Genomic DNA, 26,407 nt, shown 5'->3' with positions numbered 1-26,407 from the left:
GGACATAACTTGGGGAAAATCTGTCCTGTGCTCAACTCTTCAACTCTCCCTCCCTCCACCTTCCTTGACCATAAATAAGCAAGCAATCTACGATGATTTGCACCCGCTCCCCCTTTTTCCTCCCTCCTCCCTCCCCCTCCCTCCGCGCTCCACTCCGGGCGACATGATGTGATGAATTGCATGGCATGGCCCTGTTCATCATGTGCGCCATACTTCTGTCAAGTGAATGGTGGCTTTTAATTTATTTTACTTTTATTTTTTTTTTCAAAAAAGAAGAATATAGAGCAGCATAGGATAGATATTAATGAATGAACATACAATACGTAGGCCTAAGAAGAATGGGCACTATACAACTGCACACTACAGTTCCCGCATGTCGTGCCTCGACCTGCCTTGCCTAGGTATATAATAATAAATAGTATATAGTTACCGTGTCGTGCCGCCCTCGAGGTTTGGTGTAGCGGCGAGGTGTGCGAGGTGAGGTTGTTGAGGGGAGAGTTAGCTATATAGCCATCTATTACGGAATAATGTAGTCACTGTATGGTAAGTTATGTGTAATGTAACGTACCACCATCCATGGTTCGGTCTGTATCGCACGGCCTGAATATTTTTTTTGTTTTTTTTTTTTTTTTTAAAAAAAAAAAAGACGCAGAAACTGGCGATTTAACTATCTCCATTTTTTCCTCCTCCGTCTCTCATCGCGGGTCTTTATTTCCCTCTCACTACCTACGGTGTACTTCTGAACATTATTATTATTATTATTATTATTGCTTCCTCCACCTCCACCCGCACCCGTTCTGAGCTCGCCAGAATGATCGACGGATGTCGATCAGGAATAAAAAGTGGAGGTTATAAGTAGTTACGGAGAACGGAGTAACGGAGTAAGAAAAAAAAAAAGAAAAAAGAACAGAAAAAAGCTCAAGTCAACTCACGCCCCGTAAGCGACGGATCCATCCATCCCTTATTTTTTCTCTCTCTCTCTCTTTTTTGTCAAGCAAATCTCAACTTCCCAGCCCCAACCCAACCCCCTGTCCAATCCAATAAAAATAAATAAATATAAATAAATATTCGCCAACGCCCGCGCGCGATCGCTGGAGTCGTACTGGATCGTTACAGGCCCCGGGGAGGTGGGACCTCGGAGTAATATCAATATGGACGGGGATACAAGAGAGTGCTGGGATCACGATTTCACGATGGTGTGGGGTTTGGGGAAGGGGAAGGGGAAGTTTCCCAAGGGTTGTTTCGAAAGAATCAGACAGGAATCGCAGATTGTATCTAGCGATTCGATTGGAGTTTATCTTTCCGTGCCTGCATGGGCTGCTGGGAATGAAGGGGGAGAATGAGGTGGGGGGGGGGGGGAGAGAGAGAGACAAGAGAGAGAGGGAGACAGACAGACAGACAAGACACCTTGCAAGTTTTCGCGACGGCCGTTGGAAACCTGGGGCGAACTAAGGACGACGAAACCCGTTTCCGGCTGGGTTTCTTCTAATAACCGTTTGATTACTTGTTGGGATCCATCCCTTTTTTGTTTTAGTTTTCTAGCCTGTTCTGTTGGCTTGGTTTCTGCTTCGGATGCTAGCGCTAGGATCTGGAGGCGAAAATCGTTTGAATTCGTTTCAAATCGTTCAATGGTTCAAGAAAGTTCAAGAAAGTAAATCTGTAACTAATCTGACCAGATCAGATCCGATCAGGATATTCAGGCGAGAGTTTTCCTTGCCTTCCCTTCCCTTCAATGGCCAGTTCCCAAGTTAGATTGGTCTGCCTGCTAATAAACCATTTATTTTAGCCTGGGAAATTCCTTTTTCTGCATACCATTACATTTACGCTGGATTGGAATAGTTAGGAATAATAGTTTTATCTTCGCCTCAAACATGGAAACATGGAACATTGGAACATGGAACGTGGAACGTGGAACGTACGTTGGACCATGAAACAAAAACCAATAACTTTTAACTAACCAAGCCTTGAATTCTGCGGGGGTTTGAGAACGAACGGGGCTTCAAAGATATCATTATTTGAAGCTTTTTTTGAAAACCCTGTGCGATGGCATCCAACCACCATCTCTTCTCAATTATTACACCCTACGGAGTAGTTATAGTATCGTATCCTACGTAGTCTTCGGGTTATAGTTGAACATGGTGCCAACATACTTACTCATAATATTGTTTTTTTCTTCTTCTTTCATATTTCTTGAGATTGTAACTCATTCTAGCTCTTTCTAATACTAATTTCAGTTTTTACATCCTAATCTACAGCGGTGAGAAGAGGATGGGGAATGTCAGACTGTATTAGTATTGTGTGTGTGTGTGTGTGTGTGTATGTATTTCGGAGAGAGTGCTAAAGTTGAATATGTCAAGCAAAGTAGGTCCAAAGCTGGCATCTCAAAGCAGCAAGCAGCAACAAGCAGGAAGAGGGAAGAAGGAAGAAGGAAGCAGGAAAGGCCGCATAATACTTCTCCGTACATAAGGTATAACTATATAACTATATCTCTGCTGCAGGTTGGAATGGAGTTGCTTCATCCTGCGTCTCTGTTCTACATTATTCTTATTATTCTACAAGTGTTGTTGGGGGCCATCGCCATCCGGGAACCAGGACTACCCATCGCTGCAATCAGTAATAATAATAATAATGAGTTGAGGGCCTCTCCTCCAATCGGACGAAAAAAAGAGAAACTGATAGTTAGTTATCTTGCTCTTCAAAAGCGAAACATATTATGATAAAGTTTAAAACAGAGACGCGCCTGGAGGCTTTTACCTATGTATGTAAGAGTATGGAGTATTAATAAGTATGTAGTGATGTGAAATGGTTCGTTTCACTATCAATCAGCACAAGAGCTAGTTGAATCGTTAAACTTGAAACCATTCACTCTTTCTAGGCTCTAGGTATTGTTCAGTATCTGTCAGACAGCTCTTCAAGAGTCTAGAAATAATAAAAATGATGATGATAATCATCAATCAATCAATGACTTATAATCTGTAAGTAAGAAAAGAAGAACCAGAGTATTCATGTTAATCAGTAATCAAATAATCAAAGGGGGGGGGAAAATCCGAAAACCAGATCAACCCCCTTTATTTTTTATTTTATTTTATTTTTTCATGATCAAAAAAAAAAAAAAAAAAAAAAAAAAAAAAAAAAAAAAAAAAAGCTACATGTCTTACAGAGTAACATACGCACTTCACTCAGTTCATAGGTTTATGTGTGAGGTTGGTTGTTTGATTTGAGGAGCTGCGAGCTGTGTGCGTGGAGTTCAGCAGTTTGTAGGAAGAGGTTCTTCTTTATTTTTTATTTTTATTTTTTATTTTTTATTTTTTATTTTTTATTTTTTTGGAGAGAGGGAAGAACAGACAAAAAGAGAGAAAGAAGTAAAAAAAGAAATATGCGTAAGAAAAAAAAAAAAAAAAAAAAAAAAAGCCTCAGGTAACACGAGCAATTTCTCCTCCTCACTTTCCATTTCTCCTTCATCCGGGATTTTCGCTTCTCCAGGAGAATATCATCTATTTTAAATTTGAATGCTATATATATCCCCGACAGTCTCAATCACAATGAATTGTCATCATCATACCCCAATTTAAGATATCCATTGTATTATTACTCTGTACTTCCGTACGGAGTGTAAGTACAAACTACTTCTTCACAGAATTCTTAAAAAAGGTATACCTCCCCAGTAACTTAAACTAAACTAAACTAAACTAAACCTTGCAACCCGAAACCCGAACCCAGGAACTAGGAACCAACCGCTTGCTTGAAGCTTGAAGCAGCCAATCCATCCACTCATAATAATAATAATAGCACTGCAGAGCGCGCACTCTTGTACGTACTGCGTAGTACTACTACTACTACTACTACTAAAGAAATGCTCCATCAGCCACGACAGGTCGGTCGGCGGAGGTCGCTTATCGTCGTCGTCCCCCTCATACGGCGGCGGCCCATATGGCCCGGGGCGGGGATCAGCGAAGGATAATTACGGGCGTGCTATACAGTATGTACAGGTACGCAGTACATGTAAATGTACCTACCTACCTACCTGTCATGCCCAGGATTGCACAGCAGTAAGCACTGCTGCGCTTATCTGTCGATGTATATATTTGATTGTACGCGCTGTGAGAAGAGAGGCAATTGTAACATAATAAAAGAGTAGAAGTGAGAGGGGTTATTATTATTCAATTGACTGGCTGGCTGAGTTAATTCTCATTTGTAATAAGAACATGAGAAGGAGAAGGAGAAGAAGGATGATGATGATTGATGAACAAGAAAAAGCTAAAAAACTCCATTCTTCAGATAGACTGAATGAATGAGAGCATCTTGCAAGTTAAAGTGCAGAAGAAGAGAAAAAAGAGAGAGAGATTTTTTCCTTTCTTTTTTCTTTCCTTTTCTTTTTTAACCTCTTTCTTTTTAACTCTTTCCCCAGCCCTCTCATTCTCTCTCATTCTCTCTCATTCTCTCTCATTCTCTCTCTCTCTCTCACCTTCCATCTCCTTCTTTTTCTCTTTTTCTCTTTTCTTTTCTCTTACTCACTGGCAGGTTAACAAGCAGCTTGAGAGTGTACATGTGCATGTATGTATGGGGGTGTGTATTATACTGTATATATACCCCATTTTTGCAACACAAGGAAAGAGCCAGAAGGAACATTCAGCAGCAGCCGCAGAAGCATCTAGTAGTAGTAGTAGATGAACATGGTTGGTTAGAAAATCAACCCAAGATCATGGCTAGAATCAAGGTTCCATCCAAGAGCAACTCTATCTGAGATACAACATACAACACACACAGACTACTTTCTTCACACAACATAGTACTAACTATATTTTTTAGTTAATCATTCTAGAGAGTAACTACTTTTGATACTACTGCATGTGTTGAGCACTGAGCATTGAGTATTTGAGATAAGTGATAATAGTGTGTTCTGTCTACACTGAGTATTTGGTTATTTGTGATGGGGTTGATTGACATTGATTGATTGACATGGGATGACATCAGCTCGACCCCCGGGCCCGCAGCGAAGGGAGGTTCCAGCCCAGCCCACCCCAGCCCGGGGGGGGGGGGGGGGCCTGGGAGGGAAAGCTGGAAACTGCAAAACTGTAAAAATAAGCTGGTTACTTGTACTTGTACCTGTTACAGTACAGAGTAGTACAGTACACACGTACATACATACATACATACATACATACATACCTTGCAACCTGTAATAATAATGCTCTTCCCGAACGACGGGACGGGATCAATCTTGCTTCTGCTTCTTCCTTGCTTCCATACGGAGTACACACACACATACACACATACATACAACACACACACACAACATAACTCTCTCTCCCTCTTTCTCTCCTTCTCCTTCTTCTTCTTCTTCTTCTGGCTTCATTTTACTCAATGCATTCTTCTTCTTTTCCTACTTCTACTGCCCAATTGTCTGGTCTCTGATCCACCCAAGCCCAAGCTTTCTCTTCCCCTGGTCATTATAACAGGACTTGTTATATGATATGAGAAGAAGATACTCTCTAATATAACTACCTAGCTATAGGCCCCCCCCAGGACTATGCTCCAATATATCCATCCAATATATATATGACCAGTCCAGTCGAAGAATGGAGATGAGAAAATAGACCTTGTCCTCCTCTCCTTTTATCATATCATCTCCAAATACTACTACTGCTACTGCTACTACTGCTACTACTGCTACTGCTGCTGCTATTATTACCCATTCTCCTTGCTTACTATTCCATTCCTTACATTTATTGTTATTACACTACGGAGTACTGCCACAAAGATCATCGCTCTCTCTGCCCCCCCCCCGTCCATCTCGCTTTTTGCACGTGCTCTCTCCTTCTCCTCCTCTCTTCCTGTCGGCTCTCAGATCTCATTCTCTCTCTCTCATTCTCTCTCTCTCTCTCTCTCCCTCTCGCTCTCCCCAACTTATCCACTCATTCTTTTAATTTTCTTTTCCTTTCCTTTTCCTCGTCCTTACACACTCGCTTCCTTGCTTGAATAAATATCCCCAGCTCCATAAATCCCCCAATTGGGATTGCTGCTAGCTAGCCACAATTCTCCGCTCCTTTTTTAACTGGTATCTGCTCGTCCTCCCCCAGGGATATTAGCCCCCATCCCATTTTTTCCCCTTCAAGGGTGCCCTGGTTCCTTAATTCTCCCTCCCCCCGGGCTTCGCGTCTTCCTTTGGACAAGGACAGGATTAAACTAAATGACAACGGGGGTCCTTTCATATCCCTCCGTCGCACTGCTCGCCCGCCCGCCCCTCCTCCTCCTCCTCCTTCTCCTCCTCCATCCTCGTCGAATGCGGAATAGTGGTTGCCCCATTGACTCCCTCCTGTCATGTTTGACTCTGTTCCCAGTGCGATTGGCATTAACACCAGGAATAGCAAGGACAACAAAAACCACGGCAAGAAGAGCATTGATAAAAATAATAATACTCCGTATCCGTCTGCGTCTGCGTCTGCATCTGCGTCAACTTCCTCCTTTTCTTCCCCCGGCTCGCAATGGTATTACAACCAAAGCTGTGACCATTTGCCGCCGCCAATGTCATCTACCTCCACCGTCCCTGAATCCCCTGCTGTAGGCCGCTCGCGATCCTCCACCCGTAGTCCTATCCGCCTCTCTGTCTTCGGTGCTCGCTCTCGATCCAATACTGCCACCTCCAGCTCCTCCTCCTACAAGTCCCCGGCCTCGTCTCTGACCAGCGGCGACTCCGCGTCGCGCAGATCTTCTCAAGACGGTCGAACCCTTTCCAGTGCCACCTCCCTCGTTTCTGAGAAAGAAGCAAGCACCGCAAAGTCCTTCCTGTCGCGCGGCAGTCGCATTCTTCGGCGCAAGGGAAGCAAATTTAGCATTTCTTCCACCCTAACCCTAGACGAGGAAGACGAAATGGCCAGAGGATCTCACTCTGCATCCCAGAGGATGGATGGCGTTGGAATATTCCATCGCAGCCACAGGTCGCGACACAGCGGCACCCGTACGTGTTTGTCCTTTCCTTTCCTTTTTTCTTTTTTTTTTTTTCTTTTTTCTTTTTTTTTTCTTCTTTTTTTCTTTTTGGTTTTTTTGGCATATGCGTATGCATAACAGTATAACGTTGGAATCTTAGCTGACATTGGCTGGGTTTGTTCCTTTTGTTCACGATAATAGATTCCCTAAAACAGAATATCTCTGACCCCTTCGATTTCCAACACGTTACACACACAAGCCCTAGTCAGCTCCCGCCTATGGATAGTTGCCAGCTTGATGATATAGTTACGGAATTCTCCGTCATTAGAGCCTCCCAGCGTCCTGGCCACGAGCTGAAGGGAATCAGGGCTGAAAGCTTACATTTCCAAAACTTTTCCTCTGACAATATCTCCATCAAAAATGATGCCAGCCCGTGCACTTCAGACTCAAGGTCCCAGCACGCCCATAGCCGCCCTACATCGTCTGATGTACGCACCTCACCTACATCTCCTTCTAGGCTTCAATCACACCTCAATTCTCGATCAGTCGAGAACTTTTCTCGCCCAGTGTCCCGACTGTCGAGGCAACAATCGTCACCCTCGATGATTGCGCCTCCTCGATCATCTTCAAAGCTAGCAACACCTGACATCCCCGAGCCATCACCTCAAACCATTGATGCCCTGCTTGGCCTTCACTCGACCTTCGCGGTCCCAGAGACACTGTACGATGATACGCAAGAACAACACTTGCCAAAGCTAGATCTCCCCAGCGTTTTCCCCGATGTCGGACATACTCTCATTCCCGATGATGATATGCCAGTAATGACTCGGTCGCCATCAAACATCCTCGCCTTTGATCTCGCAGATGTTCCAGAGGAGGACGAGACTGCTATGTCCCGCAATAATGACGCCCGAAACTCTACTATCGCAACTTCTTCGGAGCCATTCCGCTTTGGCCAGTCCACTCCTAGAGTCGACTTCGATAAACCCCTACCGGCAGTACCTTCGCCTAAACAACTTATACCAGAGCCGCTCGGATCACCCACGATCCCAACACTTCATGGTGACTCTAATGAAGCTTTTGCACAGAAGAGGTGGAAATCGAACAAGCGGCGATCGATATTCCAACGCCCTCTGGATGACTTGTCTTGGGAGGACGACATCGATTATTGCTATGAGCATGCTGCGGAGTCCAATTCGAATTTCGATTGGCGACGCACCTCGTTTGAAGAGGTGGAAATGAAGTCGAAACTCGAGAGGCTGACTATTCATGCAAGCCCCGCGGCTGACCCTGACACGCCAATTGCAATCCAGAATCAAGGCAGCCGTGAGGGATCAGAACACAGCGACCAGAACACCATCAATGCCAGCTCCTTTTCAGCACCATCGTTCACAACCCCAAATTATGATGTTACCCCAATGACTTCGACAAGTCCTCTCCCGTGTGTTCAAATTGATACGTTGTCACAGGCTGATTACTTCAGAGACGAGCATGTTCCCATCTTGTCTTCGCCATTTGGAGATGACATTGTCTCAAGTCAAGCCTACCATGGATTGATTCCTATCGACCAAAAAGTCGACGAAAATTATCCATTGTATGCCCATGTCCAGGTGGACGAGCCCTTCGATTCTCCTCGCGGCAGTTGCTCCGAAATTAGCAAGTGCAACTCAGAGGAAAGCATTATCCTGTCCCGCGCAGCATCGGTCGCACGAAAGCATCGCTCTTCGCTATCCACAACGAGTGTTCCCGAATTAGTGCATAGCTCCAACTGCAGCCACTCGGCCTTGGACCGCGACTCCGTGTGCTCTGCCGGCGAACAACACCCACAGCAGCAGACAAAGGAAACCCTGCCCGCACCCACGCTTTCCCCCGTCCCCCGCCCACGCCCAATCACCACACATCAACGAAGCAAGAGTCTAGCGCGCGAGCTGACCCAGCGATCAAACCCCAGCATCTCTCCAAATTCCATCGATAGCTATACCTCCGGCATCTCGTCTGCCCCAACAATGCCGTACCACGATCGTGCCAAGTCTGTATCCGCCCTGGACCTGCGCCAGCCTACGTCCCCTGTAAAGTCTAAAGCCCCCGAGCCCCGAAAGCGATCTGCCACCATCACCCGTGGGTCCAGCGGTCGGAGGGCTCGGAAGTCATACTCGCTTTTCCCTACTGCAGCTGCGGCAGCTCCCGCGCCCGTCGCCCCTGCATCGCGGTGAAGAAAAAGTATAAATGCAGAGCAGAAAGGGAAAGAGCAACACAGTTTCACCGTTGTTGGGGATGTGGGTTCGCACTCTGACCGCTAATTTCGTTTCTTGTGGTACTCTGGAGGGAGGGGTGAAAGGACTCCCCCTCTTGGCCTGTATAACTTCACTACCGGTACATTACCTCGCATAGTATTTTTTCTCTTATTCCCCTTTTTTATAAACATCCCATTTTTTCATTTCTCCATTCTTGCCTAAAAAACAAAAACTTGTACCCCTATATAGATAGACGGCAGTTGGTTTGTTTTCCCCCTCATTCTTTCTTGCTTCTCTCATTTCCCCTCCTTTCCTGTTTCCTGATCTTGTCGCGCCCGGAAAAGTTTTGATGTAACATCAAAAAAGGAAAAGCTCGATCGTTTTTTACCGTCCCTCATCCCCTTACATACTGCTGGCATTTATGACCTCGTTTTTTATTTGTTTTATTCATCAATCACTCACACATCGTCTACTTCCCTCTTTGCTTCCCCGCCCACTCTGCCTACCCTGCCTTTTCATTTTATTTTTCGTAAAAGTCCATATACATATATGGCAAAGACATTCGTTTTTATACCCCACACACACACACTCAGTCAGCCTTTTTTGATCTCATGAGCCACGACCTTCTTTTATTTTCATTTCATTTCATTGTTTTTCTTTGCCGCAGCATTTATATTACCTACCTACCTACCTACCTATCTACCTACTACATCATAACTTCATGTTGTTACATACATATACATCGCATAATCATTTGCATATATATTTTATCGATTTTTCTTTCATCATTCTACCTACTGTCATTTGTTATTCATGCGATCTATATTTCCTTTTCCATTTTTTATATTTCATATTCATTCTTTTAATAAATTGCTATTCACTACATATTTCACATTCACTCTGAAAATTTTTGTTTTTCCTTATTTCTCTTTTTCTTCTCACTTCGCCATCTCATGTTCTCATATTTTTTTCCCCTTCGCCTTAGGTTTGGCTTGGTGCATGCGTGGGAAGGAAGGGGGTTCTTGTCGGTTGAATTTGTCGGGTGGATTAGTTGGCTCCGTTCTTTTTTTTTTTTTTTTTTTTTTTTCTTCCTTTTCGTTCGGCTTTTTCATATCTTCATTTTTACTCTCGTTTTGGCAAAGGGCGGGCAGGCGGGGCAAAGCTACTTTACCTCAATTGTGGTGTATGAGCTTGAGAGGGGGAGGTCATATTGGTTTATCAGTTTATTACTATTAAAATGCAGGAGAAGAAGAAGGAAATGAGAGATATATAAAAAAGAAATCAGATGTTTCAGTACTTTCTGCCTTGCTTGCTTTTTTCATCAGCTTTGTTTTTATCTTTGTTCCACTGTCTGTTGTTTTGCCTATTATTTGCACATTTACAAATGGTTGGAGAGGTATTACATGCTGATTTGTCTGGTTTTTTTGTAGCTATTGTGAAAAGAATGGTTGAATTGGTTTTTGTTTATTTCGTGTGGCAAGATATTTTCGTTTATATATCTGACATCTGCTCAATTTTGTAATTTGTGTTTTTAATAAAAGGAAATTCTTTGTATGTAACTAGTTATCTCATCTTTAAGAAATTGATTAGTTGAACAAGCAAGTCTGTTGAAAGATGGAAGAATAAAATAGATTAAATACTTGAGGCTGGAAATAAACTTCCGGGAACAGAAGCTTATTTTCAGCCTCGAATCTCACGTGAAGTAACTCCCGCCACATTCCTATGATCATCACATCACCATCGCTTGACTTCCTCAACAATTCAACTTTCACCATTTCAGTACGCTGCGGGGAGCAACCCAGCCAGTACAACCATAACTATCCACTCATTTAACACTCCAACCCATACCGATAAAAGACTGCGATGCACCATTTTTCCAAGTAACAGCAACCATCAACCGCAAATACAACCATGTCTCTATCAAAGTCCCCCATACCAATAACCACCTCCTCCCCTTCTCCTTCCTCCCCCTCCCCCACCTCCACCCTCACAAAACGCCCCTCCTCCGCCTCAGACGCCCTCACCATGCCCCCACCCCCGCTCCCCAAACGCATAAAACGCCCCGCCACCGTCCTCGACGAGGACGAATACACAGACGCCCTCTCCCACATCATCGCCCGCGACTTCTTCCCGGGCCTGCTGGAGACGCAGACGCAGCGCGAGTATCTGGATGCCCTTGAGTCGCGCGACAGGGAGTGGATCCGCCGCGCGGGGAGGAATTTGGAGGCTGTTATGACGCCGCGGCGGGGTGGTGGGAGGGCTGCTGCTACGCGGTTTGGGAGGTCTGGGAGCGCCACGCCGGGGACGGGGACGCGGACGCCGGGGACGGCTGGAGCCGAGACGCCTAGGGGTTCTGATAGGTGGGCTGGTGGTGATACGCCGTTGTCTGTGGCGGGATCGACGGTTTCGATGGCTACTTCGACGAGGAGTGAGGATGGGGTGGTGGATGTGCGGAATATGAGCCTGTCGACGTTCCAGACGAAGTATACCAGTGAAGACAACGAGTCGTTCTATAAGTTGCTCGATCGGCAGAATGTGAAGAAGCGGCAGAAGTATGCGTGGATGTGGAATGGGAATAAGATTTTGGCGCCGAGGCAGATTGCGTTTCGGAAGCGGGAGGCGGAGAGGATGGGGAGGCTTGCTCTTCCTTCCTCCTCCTCCTCCTCCTCCTCCTCCTCTTCTTCTTCCAGTTCTTCTATAGCGCTGTCGATTTCGGCTTCGGCGTCGGTTGCGGTTTCGGAAGGTGAAGGTCCGACGACTACTACTACGAATAATAATAATAACAATAATAATGATAACAAACAACTCCAACCCATCACAACCGATCAAGATGCCCGCCCCGCCCAACCGGACGCATGGGCCTACAAGCCCGAAAACTCCCTCATGTTCGTCCCATCCTCCATCGAAGACACGCACGAAACCGTCGCGCAGAAGGCGGAAGCCACATCCCGCGCCGCTCCCAAACGCGTCATATACAGCAACACCCGCGTCCAACCCATCCCACCACCACACCCGGACCCCAACACCAGGAAGGACGACAGCAGCATACCCCCGTCCCCCTCCCTCTCCGCCATCCGCGACGCCATCGCCGGCCGCCCGCGCCCCGCCGGCTCCGAACCAGGATACACAGGCGGCGAAACGCCCCGCGTCAACGGCTACGCCTTCGTCGACGAAGACGAGCCAGCGCCCGCACAGCCCGGCGAAGACGGCCACGACGAAGCCTACCACCTCTCCCTCCTCAAAATGAACATCGACACCTCCCCCTCCGCAACCCCGAACCCCTTCACCATCCGCGAGAACCGTCGCCGCGAACGCCTGCACCACCGCATGGTCGAGCGCGTCGCGACGAACAAGCGCGCGGAGCGCGCGGGGAGGGATGGCCGCACGCCTGTGCCGAAGTTTCCGAGCAGTCCTATGATTGCGTTTGGGAGGACGCCTGGGGGTGGTGGCATTGGTGCTGGTGCTGGTGCTGGTGCTGGTGGGAGAACGCCTGGTGGGGGGAAGGGGTTGAGTAAAGCGTCGCTGACGCCGGCGGCGCAGAGGCTGTGGGCGTCTGTGGGGAGTACGCCGGGGCGGCGGCGGGGGGTGGGGGTTGAGGAAGCATCGAGGGAGATGTGGACGCCTAGGGTGACGCCGAGGAAGAAGTAGGGTAGATTTTTTTTGGGGCGCGGGCTCGAGGGGGGGGGAGTGGAGGCGTTGGAAGTAGGTCTGGGTTCGAATAGGTTGGGGGATATGAGGTTGTTGTTAATCAACATCATTCTACATTTCTATGCTTTTGGTATCCCGATGTTTTGCTCTATATACATCTCTACAGCGTATTGATATTAGAAATTATTCGCAGGTGGAACTTTATATGTTTGAACTGTTCCTGCTTGGGGTAGTAGGCTGGAGTTTAATAAGGACCATGAAATATTGATTATAACGAACGTTGTTGAGTAAAAATATGTGGTAGCTAGCTAGCTACTTTCAGTGAAGTAAGTAATTGGTCTATTACAGAAGTGTATTGTTGGTGTAACCAAGGTGCTACTATCCTGTTCATGAGAGGGAAAACAGAGAACCGAGATATGGAAAAGAGCGAACCCCCGGAGCCTTCTGCAACCATAGAATGATTTTAAATGGATGTAGATGATAGAAGGGGATCAAGGTAAACAGCATTGCCGGGGTATGAATATTTCGCAATACCACACCGGTTTTCAAACAAAGTGCCGAAAAAATGGTGGGACGATGAGCTTTGTGGAAAGCCCGGCGATCTTAGACAAGCCAGTAATTATACTATCAGGCAACCCATTGCCCCGTTCCCTCAATGACTTACATACCCCCCCTCCTATCTGTGATCGATAATAACACACCTCCATGCCTACCAGTTTCGGCCAAAAGAGATAAGAAATAGAATCGCTAAAGCTAACGCGAGAGAGAAAGAAAGAGTGAGCAAGAAAACGCAAAATGTAGAATCTATAACATCCAAAACGCCATCCAAAAGCCCGCAACTCCGCCGAGTACAAGCATGAACCCACCCCCAGCAACCCCACCGGCCCCGTTCAAGAAATACACCGCCCCAAAATAACTACACGTAACATCGCCATTGGGACTTTTCATCCCGTAAGAGTCATTCAACCACCGGCCCGTCGGACACGAAAACCTTAGCGCGGCAGGACAGCTTTGCACGAGCTCATAGCAGAGGTCCTGGCAGGGCAAGACCTCTTTATACGGGCCCGGTTTAATCTCCTTGTCGATGAGCGCGTTGCGCGACGAGTTTGAGAGCACCATTTGGCGCAGGGGGCTGTCCAGGGCGATGGCGGTGTTGTTGGGGAAGGCCTGGGCGGTGTTGCGCGGGCGGAGGAAGGGGAGGGTGCTGGAGTAGTCGGCGCAGCGGGGGATGGTGACGGCGCAGAGCCACTGTTTGTAAGCGGCGGCGCAGTCAGTGCAGTTGCGGGCGAGGGAGTAGAGGGATGTGTCGGAGGTGTTGCAGGGGATTTGGGCGAGGGAGCGGGAGAAGTTTTTGTAGAGGTTGCGGGCGTGGGTGTCATAGATTTTGGCGAGGTCCGTGCGGCTTATGGATGGGTTGGAGGGGACGGCGTATGCTACTTCTGAGCAGAATTCGAGGTCGTGTAGGATGGCGCAGTTGTTTTCTGTTTGGTGGATATATGGGCGTTAGTATATCGTGACCATATATGTCAGGGAGCAATACTCCACACGGATCCATCCCATCTTTATAGGGGTTAAAAATCATGCGTACCTGCCTTGGTGGTAAAGTTCGTGGGTTTCCAAACCTTGCCGCCGCCGCCAACTACTCCACTGCCAGAATCAGTGGAGTTGCCCTCTATTGCTAGAAACCCGTAATAGGATGAACTACTATTTAGGCCTCGGATATAGAACTGTTCTTTTGGTTTGTGCTTGGGGCCCCTGTTGGTCATGCTGACCTGTACATTATCCCCGTCCTTGCGAATTTGCGCATTGGCTTTAAGCCCGCAGTACGATTTTTGTACACCCAAAATCGACTTATCCTTCATATCGTGGGCAAACATTGTAAACGGTGGCGGATCAAGGTTCATCCATTTTTTGTAAATTTCATCGTCAGGGTTGGCGTTAGTTGTTTCCCTTGTCTGAAGCAAAGCTGACTCGCTATCGCCATCGACGAAGAATAGATAAGGGATATTAGATTCCGCTTCATGAAACCATTGATCAATCGACGCTGCGATCTCGAATTTGTATGAGCCGAAATATTTATTGTCTCTTGGCGCGGATACCGCCATGTGGATATCCCCTTCAGCTTCAACGACGGTGCCCGCATAGCCACCATCAAAGTTTATGACCCGCAAATCCGGGTCTTCTTCTCCAGGAGCTGGCTGTTCAATATTCCCAGATGTGGAAATTTTGAGCTGTAATTGTGGCGGTCCCACATCCTGCGATTCTCTCGTCGCATTGAACGTAGGTTGCAAGCAAGTGGTCGCAGATATATACACTTTTGTGGCTCGTTTAGCCAGCGTATCATTCGGCCGCTTCAACTCCGTCTCGTCCACTATTAAAACATTATCTAGAAATCCATTCTCATTATCCCCAGGGAGTCCCGCGGAAGGGTTAGACTTTGGGCCAGCCAAAGTTTCCTTAGATATCCAAAAATAAAGTGTCGCGCCCATATCCAACTCTCCTTCCTCAGGAACATTATTCGTTAAAGCCATGGCAGTTCCTGGAGCTCTTCGCAAGATATAAGCCACTGTATCCGCGGCATCAGCATCCAGGTCCAGACTCGGGATGGTTTGGAGAGCTAAGTCATCAAGGCCGGGAGGAAAGCCGATATCCCGCAATATTGGATGGTTATGATCTTTGCTTATTATCGAGTCAACGTCAATAGCATATGCGAGACTTGGGTTCGAGAGGGCGAAGTAGAGGACGATGATGATGAAAAGAGTCGCTGCTAGAGATGCCGCGAAGCGGGCTTGCAAGGGGGAGAGTTTCAGGCAAGACATCCTGAAAAGAAACTTTCTGCTCAGAGAGTGCTATTGAGCTGGGTTCCAAAGGGCCCGTATGAGAAACATGGGCCTCTGTTGGCCCATTCACGCTGCGTCGTCCGCCTTGTGCGTACTGGGTATTATGCACTTCAAACCTGCAAGGAGAGTTGTATAACATGCGGTTTAGGAGCTAAAAGCTTGCGGTTTGGGGAAGGTCCCATTGATTCGTCCGACAACGCAATACAACGCAGAAACCGACGCAAAATGAATATGTATAGCTTTCAACAGGCAGTCCTGTTTTTAGCAAGTGGAGCATCAAACATCATCCCCTTCAATAATCAAGGGAAGTTGGATAGTCAGCTTGTCGGATAAACATATATCCGTTGTCACTGATGACTAAACGCTCGCCACCCCAGCTGGTTGTTATCTCGAGATATTCACATCGGTTTTGTATTTATTTTGATATACCGAAACATTCCTTCTTATCTACTCATATAAAGAGAGCCAAGGATAGAGAATAATAAAGAGGTAGAAGAAGCAGAAATTAACTAGCCCACCATGCCTCGCGCCGAAGTAGGCAGCACGAAATACCTCAGCAACAAGCTGAAATCCAAAGGCCTCCAGCGCCTACGATGGTACTGCCAGGTCTGTGAGCGACAAATGCGCGACGAGAACGGCTTCAAATGCCACACGCAGTCAGAATCACATGTGCGCCAGATGCTGCTGGTCGGCGAAGACCCGCGCAAATACATCCAGCAATATTCCAACGACTTCCTCTCCGATTTCCTCAAGCAGCTCCGCACCAGCCATGGAGAGAAGTCCATCAACATCAACCACTTCTACCAAGAATACATCGCCAACAAAGAACACATACACATGAATGCCACGCGCTGGCCGAGTCTGACGGAGTTTGCGAAATATCTGGGGCGGGAGGGGATTTGTCGGGTTGAGGAGGGGGAGAAGGGGATATTTATTTCGTGGATTGATAATAGCCCTGAGGCGCTTAGGAGGCAGGATGCGTTGAGGAAGAGGGAGATGCAGGATCGCGGCGACGAGGAGAGGGAGCGGAAGATGATTGAGGAGCAGGTGCGGAGGGCGCAGAGGGATCGAGAACTCGCGGGGAGGGGATCGGCTGAGAAAGATGATGCCGAAGCGGCCGCCCCAAAGGAGTTGCAGCGGACTGAAGGGGAGAAGATTAAATTGAACTTTGCACCTTCGAAGGGAACTGCTACTCCTATATCCGCGTCTGCGTCTGCGTCTGCGTCTGCATCTCCAGCTCCGCCAAATACGACATCACGGGTTAGAAATAGCCAACAACCCACGACGAAAAGCTTATCTCCATTAGATTCAACAGCTACAACACCCGCACAACCGACCCTACCAGCAACAACAGCAACAGCAACAACCACTCAATCCGACAAACCATCAACATCACTAAAACTCAGCGCAACCACCTCAAAACCCAAAAACGTCTTCGCCGCCGCGTCTAAGAAGAATGCCCTCACAGGCGCTGCAAAGAAGAAAAAGGTAGAAGCTCCACCTAGACCGCTCACCGCCACAGAGCGCATCATGAAGGAAGATATGGAGCGTAAGCGCGCTAGGGAAGAGAGGTTGAAGGAGTTTGGTAATGGTGGGTTCAATTTTAAGAAGCAGAAGATTGCATGATTCTTCTGCTTTTTCTAGAATCTTTTTCATTAACAAAGTCCTGGATTGAAAAGGGTTTCTCTGGCTCTTTTTCTTCTGTTTTTGTTTCTTGCAGATGAAGCACTGAGTTCGGCGCGGGAGCTGGCATTTTTGGCGTTTTGGGGGGATTTTTTTTGCCATTATCACCGGCATCTAAATAAGGATATAGACAGGGGGAAATTCTTTTTAATTCATCTTAGGATGTAAGGACTCTTACATTAATATAGATATGAATGCAAAATGTATTGCTACAGGCATTATGTATGATATATACAACGAGAAAAGAGCAGCAAGAATCAATACTATGTACAATATTTATTTTTTGTTAATGAACTCTAGAACATAAATAGACAGCAAAAGGATAGCTCAAGGTAAGCAACAAAGAAAATGAAAAATAAAAACCAGAAAAACTTGTGCTTTCATCTAAATTCCACCCACAACTACGAATACAACAGACAATAAAAAAGTATAAGAATAAGAAAAAAAAAAAAAAAAAAAAAACCGAGAATAGACTAGCTTATAGAAGCTTATAGCGACGCGCAATCACCAAGCTGAAGACAACAATCGCCCCAATGACTCCCAAAATTCCAAAGAACCACTCCAACCCTTCACTCGTCTGTCCAGGAACAGTAACGTTCATCCCAAACAACCCACAAATCAAATTGAGCGGCACCAGGATCGTCGCCAGGAACGTAATCTTGCTCAGCACCTTATTCACCCGGTTTCCTAGCATGAGATTCGTCACGCTCAGCTGCGCGAGGTAATTGGTGTGCGAGCGGCTGAGCATTTTCTCAAAGTGGCCCAGGTTGGACATCATGGTTACCACGTGGTCTTGGATATCGCCGAGATAGAGGCCGATGTCTCCCCGGGGTGTCACGGAGTACTGTTCGTTGCAGCGCTTGGAGAAGCCCTTGATGACGTCGGCCTTGCCGCCGAGGAGGCGCATGAGACTCATGACTTTCTTGCGCAGGCCGCCGATTTGGGGGAGGAAGGCGTTGAAGTCCTCGACGCGGGCGATGAAGACTTGGTCTTCTATTGCTTCTGATTCAATCTCGACGTCGCGGATGACGGGGCCGAAGCTGTCCACGATGTCGTCACTGTTATGGTGGGAGGTTTTGTTAGTTTTGTGGGTTTTTTCTTTTCGATAAAGAAATTGGAAGGTTGCTGATGAAGAATATTCTGAACTTACATCATTGCGTAGCAAACCCAGTCACTGCTGAGAGACACGTAGTCGCGCAACTTCGAAATTCTCTTCCGGACATTGGCCGCATGCGGATTCTCCGTGTATGTGAAGGAGATGATTCCCTCGCGGAAAACGACCATGTAAACGTTGATTGGCTCCAGGAAGTCTTCACTGAGTTTATCGAGCTGGTAGAAGCTTCGGAAACAAACGAAGTAATACTGCTTGAACAATTCTACTTTCTCGCGAGCTTCCTGCATCATGATATCCTCTGCAGTCAAAGGGTGGATGGAGAAGGCTCGCGAAATAGCTCCTACTTCGTCATTGGTCGGGTCGAGGACATCGAGCCACCATACACCCCCTTCAGGGCCTAGATGGAACAGGTCACGGAAAGTCTCCCCTTCAAGCACCAGGCCGCCCAGTTCACAGGCGTGGACGGTGTTCTGGTACTCGGACGAAAAGAAGCTGAAACGATTGCGCTCGTTCTCATTATGGAGATTCTTAACTTCCTTTTCATCCGCAGCGTGGCTAATATGCTTTGTGAGACCAGCGGCAGTGTCTGTGGATACAGAAGAATCGTTTTCAGGGGTCGAAGGTCGCATGACAATCTTGGGGATATCCCTCGCCTCCGACCCGGGCCTCAGATCGTGGAAGACGCGAGGCTTCCTCTGCGAAGTGACGCTAACTTTGCGGGCCAGGACAGGGCCAGCCTTTTTGCTCAGAGCAACAAATTCCTCCAACTCCTCGAAGTCGATGATTGATGTCTTTCCGGGCTCATCGTACGCAGGGAAGCACACATCCGCCTCTTCGCTGAGTCCTGCTCTGGGGTCCACGGCGTCCACACCAATGGCGCTCGCATTGCTGAAGGTACCGCGGCGCTTATTGGTACCGGAGGACATGGTCCTCTGGAGAGCGATGTCCAAGTCCAACGGCGCATGGCTCTCCATCGTGTTGGCGCGTTCACGGCGACGCGGCTCGGCAAACGCCTCGACAGAATTTGGTGGGGAGGTCGACTGACTTGATGCTGACGAGGCTCGAGAACGAGTCGGGCGGTCATGCACAGTGAAGCTACGACTGTGGAGACTCGGTCGCATCGCTGTGAGCGGGCTTGCAGGGGAACGCATGTCACCCGGGCCACCAAGCTCATCATCGATAATAGCGTTCTCAAAATCTCTCGATATCATCCCCACTTCGGGATGCAAAGTATCATTCGCACGGCGGGAAGCTGGGCTTCCCGCTTCCTGTGCCTGGCGCGCCTGCAATAACTTTTCCTGCCAGCTCAGCACATTTTCGCCCACCGTATCCGCCCTAGGGAGAGACTCGGGCTGGAAACGATGATCATCAAGCTCTGGGGCAGGAGTGCTGAACCGGGTCTGGCACTTCTCCGATCTTGGTGATTCACTCATGGCGAATGAGTGGATCGACCCTTTTGATTATTGAACAAGCCAGATTTGTTGATTATCCTCCTTTTTTTTGTTTTTTTGTAAAATCCTCTTCCCTTCCCGGAAAAGACGCTCGCGCGATGTGCGGAATTCGTTATAGAGGTGAGACGCCCGGAAGCGACCCACTGCGCGTTGACTAGGCCACAACTGAAAGGATGCCGCGGGTGTGGACACACGAAGGTATGGGTGTCCCAATTTTCCTCCAGCCCAGCCCACGGGCGATAGGGCTTGCTTGCTCCGTGTTAGGCTTCTACAGCCCTTGATAGATATATATATGTATATAGGGATATATATATATATATATATTTAGAATGAAAGGTTCTTGCTATGGTGAAAGGCTAGTTATGGAGGCCGAATGTCGCCCCCAGAGAAGACCCGGAACTTTGGGCCCAGCAGTGGGTGGATGAAGGAGAACTTGGAGTAGTTGAGCCCCGCCAACTTGACTGTAGGTGAAGAAGAGGAGTTCAGTGACTCCAGGGTCGCTGGATTGAAGGATGCGGGAGAGGAAGAGACGGGCTTTGCTGTTTGGCTGGCCGTCTCACAGATGATCGAGATGAGTGCGCAGATGCGATACCCAGCTGTGATTCAAGCAATGGGGGAGGTATAATACACACACAAAGATTAGAAGGGCAGAAAACAGATAGGTTCAGATATCAGGCAGTATAGGGCCACAGAATGGGCTGATTGAAAGGGTGTATAAGTGGTGGAACCAAGAGAAACAGCACAAGGACGAAGATATCAGATGGGATGAGGTTGAATGTCGACGACTGGCGGGCGGCGAATGTCTGCGGCTGGGTTAGTTGTTGGTGGGCTAAACAAACTTTTTTTTAGCGGCTTGGCGGCTGCCATCGGCTCCAAGCCCAAGTGGGTTAGTCAGCCAGGCCTAGAATTAAGTTAGGGCTCGCGTTAGGGCTCGGGCAAGTCTGGGCCCTGTCACGGGACTGTCAACTTCAACATCAACAACAGCGCCAACATAGCATCATCATCATCATCATCATACATCATCACATATCACGGCTCGTCCGGGATTGCGTGCAGAAGGCAGGCAGTGTCTCAGTTCTACGGCGATCTCTCTCCGCCCACCTCCACAGAACCTCTGGGTCAGTCGCCTTCGTGCTCAGATAGCTCGGACTTATTTACCCCGCCAAACATCAGCCCAAAAACTAATGACATGAAGCATGCATGCATGCATGCCCTTGGTTCGCTCCATTCGTCCCTTCTTTATTCTCTTCTTCAGCTACGGAGCACTCGGTGCAGAATTGCAGCAGATAAAGTTAGCCCCTCCGGCCAGCCACCTGCAAGTTCAATGTAGGAATGAGCCAATCAGAGCCAAGCCAATGCACATCCATTCTACGCCTTTGAATTAGCTACCTTTGGGAGGTGTATGGGAGGAGAACATCATTAAGAAGTTAAATTGTTCGTTTAATTTGTGTTCCGTCGATCTTCTTTTGTGGGAAACAGACATTCAATAGAATATTGGAATTTCCGACAAATATCTGTAATTTACTACTACTGCCTTACCGTCTATATCATAAATCTAGGTGGTTATTATAATCATGCATTTATATAAGTTGCAGGATCTTTTTTGAAAATGAAATTGGTTTAAGAGTCCCACGGATGAGTTGGGGAACGGCTTCAGCCATCGCACAAAATGCAAAAATCTCATCATATCTGCTCAATATGAACCCCCTCCTTCAATCCTCCTTCCCTCCTCTTTCCGATTATTCCGCTTGATCTTATCCGGCCCGCCTGTCCGCCCGCAGAACTCCCGGCTCCTTTGAGAAAGGGGCCTATTTGACTAGATTTATGCCTCGTTAGTCGTGAAACCCTGTTTGCGGTCTTTCTTCTCTTGTCCATAATTGCGGTAGCACACGTAAACGGGTGGGCGTTGGGTCAGGATCAGGAGCAGGGGTTGGTAACCACGACCATGACACTGGAGATGAAATAGTGGTTAGTGGTAGAACTCCGCGAGGCCTGATTTAACGAGGTAGGATTGGAGGTGGGGGGGTACCGTAGCGCATCAAGCACCTGCTTTAGTGACTGGTTTCCCGTCCGTCCCCGGTATCTGATGCTGGATGGAATGCGGCGTGTTGTCCAGTTCCCCGGCCTTTTTTTTCACTGGTGGATTTAGATAGGTTTGCCTCGTACGCTTCGTTGTTACCGGAGGGGGAAGGGGGATAGAATCTCTCTATCCTTCCTTCATTGATACATCTATATATACACGCTAGCAGGCTCTCTGAGCCATGTTTTGCATCCTCCCCTTGAACTTTCATTTCTGCCTATCCACTCTGGATCTCCTTCGCCATCTGCCAGCTGGAGATGCTGTCTTTGAATCATTGTGTCCGCCTCATGCCATGCCGGCCCGATAGAGGGACCAAGATCCGGTTGTATGTCTACATATCCACACTTATATAGGCATGGATATAGATAGAGCATCTGTAGGAAGGAAGTGTCGGAATTCCAGCATACAGGAAGGGTTAGTGGTGGATTTATTCTCTGGGTTGAAAGATTTGATCAACTACCCAGCCAACCTTGTGCGAGCGTAGCATCTCTTTTTAGTCCGGTTGCAATCTTTCGAGCTATGGCACAATGACACCCAGCGCCTATATTTGGTCAGTATACAGTGGTGGAGATCTGCCATTTGTTGTTGGAGAAAGAAAACACATTGCACCGTGGAAGACGGTGATCGGTGTCACAGAGATTGTTCGGCCATCATGACACACGCTTCCCTTCGAACGAGGGGGTATCAGTTTCTCTATGGAGTAGAATAAAGTATAAATAAATAATCTTATCAAGTTTTCATAATAATTACTTATCTAGTTGTCGTAATATTCTATTCCCAAACACATCCTTTAATCATAATCATAATCATCGCCTTGCCATTGTCTTCTTGTTCCATAAGGTTTTATTTTTCAAGCCATTGCAAAACGGACATATACATTGTTTGCTGTCAAGAAATCATGGCTGACCGCAGGGCCTGTCCGCGAGGCTCTGAAGCATAATTAAACAGTACTAGATCCCCGTACCTCTCCATGCCATCGGGATCTCCAGTGATGACTGCTGCAGATTTGAAAAGGAATCGTCTTGTAATATTGAGGAGAACATGTCCGTCGTCAAAACGGGATTTTCTTGTTCTAAGAACCCCCACTGGTCCTGGATATCATTGATGGCCTCCATAGTAGGCTGATCTGGAGGTTTCCATGAAGTATCAGGACTAGCCGGAGCGGCGGTACCTGGGCTTTGAAGCTGCCTGGCCCTGACACCTTTGATGAAAAGCTGAGCCGTCACCTCAGCGCCGGACGCAGCCATCTCGCTCATCTCGGCCAGCATTTGCAGACGATTAACAGCCTGCCTACTCACTTGAATCGCCCTTTGATAGGTCAGTTTAAGCTTCACGCCCAGTATATCAGTGTTTCTGTCTCCCTGCTCAAATGGAAAATCCGCATGGGCGCAAAGGTACAGCAACAAAACGGTAGCCTCGAAGGTGTTGAAGATAATGACGGCAAAGCGGGTACAAGAGACACCAAACATTGAATGGAGGGTGGTAACAGCCTCGAGCGTTTTCATTGCAGCCAGACCAAGTCTCTGCTTTTGGGACTGGACAAGTACTCGCTTATAAGGGTGGAGGCTGTCGATATAGCCTGGTTTGAGCAGCAGAACTGTCCGGAAATTCCAATAGAGTGAGTCGTAAATAGCGATGTACAAGAGCTGCCTTTGCATAGGTAAATTTGGAAGAGATATATCCCATGTCATGTCCGGGTGATCTATAGCGAATGCTGGGTCTAGGGTAGGCAGATACTCGGCGCAGAGTCTCTCATATCTGTGCTCCCGCTCCGTTGGGTCATACGGGGAGTTCTTCTTTAATTTGAAACTCTGCCAGAATCGGCTTAGCTGAGCTTCCATCAGCCAAATACATCTGGAGCATTAACATGGGCGCCTGGCGGTAAATTGCCATGGTCCGAGATCAGGCCAACCGGGGCAATGTCTCTGCGACCAAATAATCGGGTAATAAAGGGACCCGATCTAGCTGTCTGGCTAAATGGCTATTATCAAAATGGTGTCAGTAAACCCGTCCTAGTTGTAATAATCTGGAGGCATACCTGTCCAAAACATAAAGAGTGAAGAAAGTCATCCCGGACCTCTCTTTCTAGCTCTTGGGCACTATCTCCAGTGGAAAGGGAGGAATCTAGCGTATCGGTAGGCACTGTGTAAATACCAGCCTTCTGAGCGGCTCGGCACGCAGAAGCTATGCCCTCCCAAAACTGAGCTGTACCCCCTTCACATGACTGCTTCAATGCGGCGAACAAGACATGTTGCACACGAAAGAGAGAACCCTTCCCTTGAAGGTTTCACAGACTTTGGCAAGTTTCTCTCCAATATCACTGCATGTGTCGCGAATATCACAGAGTGACCGGCCACAGATGTTTTCGACGTTGTGGGAGGGCGAAGGTAGAAACAGCGTTGCATAAGAACCAATGAGAGCAATAAGAGTTGCAAACTCGATATCAGACACAGCCATTGGGTTCTCTTTTTTGGGCCACCATCTCTGATAGTGGGCTAAGAAGCTGGGAGCGTGGATAACTTGTTTGGCGGTCTGGTATACGCCTAAGCTGAAGTTGGACTGTATCCCTCATAGATTGCATGGGGGGTTCGAGTAGATCTTTGTAGTCCTCATAGATCAAGTCAACCTAAAAAGGTCGAATAAGCTCTAAGCAACTGTCCCGACTAGAATTATTAGGCAACACACATTCCGCAGCAGAGTCATCGTGTTAGTGTTGCTATCCTCAAAGTATCCAAAAGTCTTGGCTATGGCACAGTTCTTGCTAGGCTGGTAACCTTCAGGTTCATGTTCGGTTGATCCACTTCTCGACTGCTGCGCATCCTGGGGTGGTAGCCGGCTCCGAGCGTCCGGGACAGGTGCTGCCGGACGACGGGCGGAACCATCTACCGAAGGAGAGCTATATATACACTCTTCGGCCCGTCGACGGCGGCTGTAGTGATTGCATGGATACTGACGGTTACACTGGGAAACTAATCGGCACCCGTTTTTTCTGCGTTCTTCTGCGCTCTGCAAGTTGCCCATGGGGGAAAACTTTACACACTCTCTGCTTGCGCGTGTAGCAGGGGTAACACGCTTGAATGCGGCGCTTTCGTTCCTGTTGCATGGCCATGGTGAGAGGGTGTAACAGTGGAGCAGCTCATGGTAAGCAAAATATGATGAGGTTGAAAGCGATGAAGCTCCTTTGAATCAGTGCAGAAGATTACAGAATAGGGGACGGCCGCATTCGCCGGAGTAAGGACTATCCCTGCATGCTAATTCATAAAATGGGCTAAATGTGATGTCTTGGCCGTGTTAGGATAGTTGCGCTAACAACACGCAGGCAAACCTACTCCGACTTCTGACTTGGGTTCATTTGGTCGAATTTGTACACCCGTACAAACAACTTGGGAATAGGCGATATTGTACGCCCCAATATCTATGACTAGGTTCATTGGCGGAGGGCTATTATCATTATCGGAACGAAGTATTGGAAGCGACTAGAATTTATTTTGCTTCTGCCAATCGCTTTATCTCGTGCTCTCCCAATTGAATTTGCCCCGGAATATATTTCCGACAGCATCTACCCAAACAGCATTTCCCGATCTTGTCAGCAAGGAGGCAGTAATGCTTAGACCTTTAGCCACACGTGGAATGACGAACCCCGTATCATCACCTCAGTGATGGCTCGAATTGCTGCAGTCTGCAGCTCACTATTATTAAGTCTGGCAAACAGTGTACATGACTGTGGCGAGAATCTCATATAATATTTGATCTTAGAGAGGCCCCACCAGCTGACCATGTTAGCGACTATGTTAGCGGTAATGGTGAACGAGAGGCAGGGGAGTAGCTGCACCGCGGCCCTTGGCGAAAGTATCGTTCCGTGTGAATTGGAAGTAGATGGGTTAATAAAACATGGTGAAGAAGACCCACATGTATTGGCACCAGTAGCCATTATATAGAACAGTATGTGAGTGCAGGACCTGAGTAGGTGGCAGGGGAATGATCTGACTCGGGTGTTGTGAAACTGTAGAAGGGTTGTTGCAGGGTATAAAGAGTAAGGAGAGCAACCCAACTGTAAAAGCACGACCGTCGTTCCTCTGCCACATGCCTCTGGTAAAAATCAACCCCATAGCGAAAGTGGTCCACATTCCTGCACTCAGGACAAATGTTGCAACACAGTCCAAACTAGCCAGTCGACCTTCCAGCGGCTCCGAACGAGCCGGATGGATTGATAGGAGGGAAAACAAATAGACAGGACTTGTGATTGCATCGATGATAGAGTTGATATAGTATCCCCATTGCCATGTTGCAGACGAGTCCCAGAACCCAATTCCAACGAATAGTTCTAGAATCGCTCCACATGCCCAAACAAGATCTATCCCGAGGAGATGCGCTTGCTCCATGCTCTGGCCGGGTTCATGGCAAGAAGTAGTTCAGGTCTCCCAGATAGA

At 47.7% G+C, this 26,407-nt stretch overlaps 6 protein-coding genes across 7 annotated transcripts; 3 read left to right on the top strand and 3 right to left on the bottom strand.

Moving 5' to 3' along the window:
• The first annotated feature begins 5,189 nt into the window (after positions 1 to 5,189).
• BDCG_09199 lies at positions 5,190 to 10,790 on the top strand. Of its 2 annotated transcripts, none has more exons than XM_045424990.1 (2): positions 5,190 to 6,958; positions 7,129 to 10,790. In XM_045424990.1, exons 1-2 carry the CDS (start codon positions 6,322 to 6,324, stop codon positions 9,138 to 9,140), a joined length of 2,649 nt encoding a protein of 882 aa, XP_045282844.1. In that variant the 5' UTR covers positions 5,190 to 6,321; the 3' UTR covers positions 9,141 to 10,790. The 2 variants fall into 2 exon arrangements, with proteins under 2 accessions (XP_045282844.1, XP_045282845.1); XM_045424989.1 differs by having other exon boundaries at positions 5,190 to 6,964; positions 7,129 to 10,779.
• A 106-nt stretch (positions 10,791 to 10,896) lies between these two features.
• On the top strand, positions 10,897 to 14,600 carry BDCG_09198 (uncharacterized protein). Its single transcript, XM_045424988.1, has one exon. It carries the CDS (start codon positions 11,073 to 11,075, stop codon positions 12,807 to 12,809), a length of 1,737 nt encoding a protein of 578 aa, XP_045273579.1. The 5' UTR covers positions 10,897 to 11,072; the 3' UTR covers positions 12,810 to 14,600.
• Positions 12,992 to 15,931, bottom strand: BDCG_09197 (calcium channel subunit Mid1). Its single transcript, XM_045424987.1, has 2 exons — positions 14,398 to 15,931; positions 12,992 to 14,290 (listed from the first exon to the last, which is right to left on the bottom strand). The coding sequence occupies exons 1-2, from the start codon at positions 15,626 to 15,628 to the stop codon at positions 13,614 to 13,616; spliced, it is 1,908 nt and encodes a 635-aa protein (XP_045273578.1). The 5' UTR covers positions 15,629 to 15,931; the 3' UTR covers positions 12,992 to 13,613.
• On the top strand, positions 15,841 to 17,725 carry BDCG_09196 (C2H2 finger domain-containing protein). Its single transcript, XM_045424986.1, has one exon. The coding sequence runs from the start codon at positions 16,169 to 16,171 to the stop codon at positions 17,273 to 17,275; it is 1,107 nt and encodes a 368-aa protein (XP_045273577.1). The 5' UTR covers positions 15,841 to 16,168; the 3' UTR covers positions 17,276 to 17,725.
• On the bottom strand, positions 17,401 to 20,875 carry BDCG_09195 (CorA family metal ion transporter). The gene is made up of 2 exons (XM_045424985.1): positions 18,483 to 20,875; positions 17,401 to 18,390 (listed from the first exon to the last, which is right to left on the bottom strand). The coding sequence occupies exons 1-2, from the start codon at positions 19,877 to 19,879 to the stop codon at positions 17,811 to 17,813; spliced, it is 1,977 nt and encodes a 658-aa protein (XP_045273576.1). The 5' UTR covers positions 19,880 to 20,875; the 3' UTR covers positions 17,401 to 17,810.
• A 2,052-nt stretch (positions 20,876 to 22,927) lies between these two features.
• On the bottom strand, positions 22,928 to 26,359 carry BDCG_09193 (uncharacterized protein; the record flags this gene model as incomplete). Its single annotated transcript, XM_045424984.1, has 7 exons — positions 22,928 to 23,773; positions 23,830 to 23,958; positions 24,016 to 24,201; positions 24,273 to 24,536; positions 24,663 to 24,859; positions 25,617 to 25,747; positions 25,887 to 26,359. The coding sequence occupies 7 exons, from the start codon at positions 26,357 to 26,359 to the stop codon at positions 22,928 to 22,930; spliced, it is 2,226 nt and encodes a 741-aa protein (XP_045282843.1).
• Positions 26,360 to 26,407: the final 48 nt, after the last annotated feature.

The sequence above is a fragment of the Blastomyces dermatitidis genome, assembly GCF_000003525.1.
Source record: "Blastomyces dermatitidis ER-3 genomic scaffold supercont1.14, whole genome shotgun sequence".
Classification (NCBI taxonomy): Eukaryota; Fungi; Ascomycota; class Eurotiomycetes; order Onygenales; family Ajellomycetaceae; genus Blastomyces; species Blastomyces dermatitidis.
Note: the sequence above shows the minus strand (reverse complement) of the source record. Positions and strands in the feature narration are given on the sequence as shown.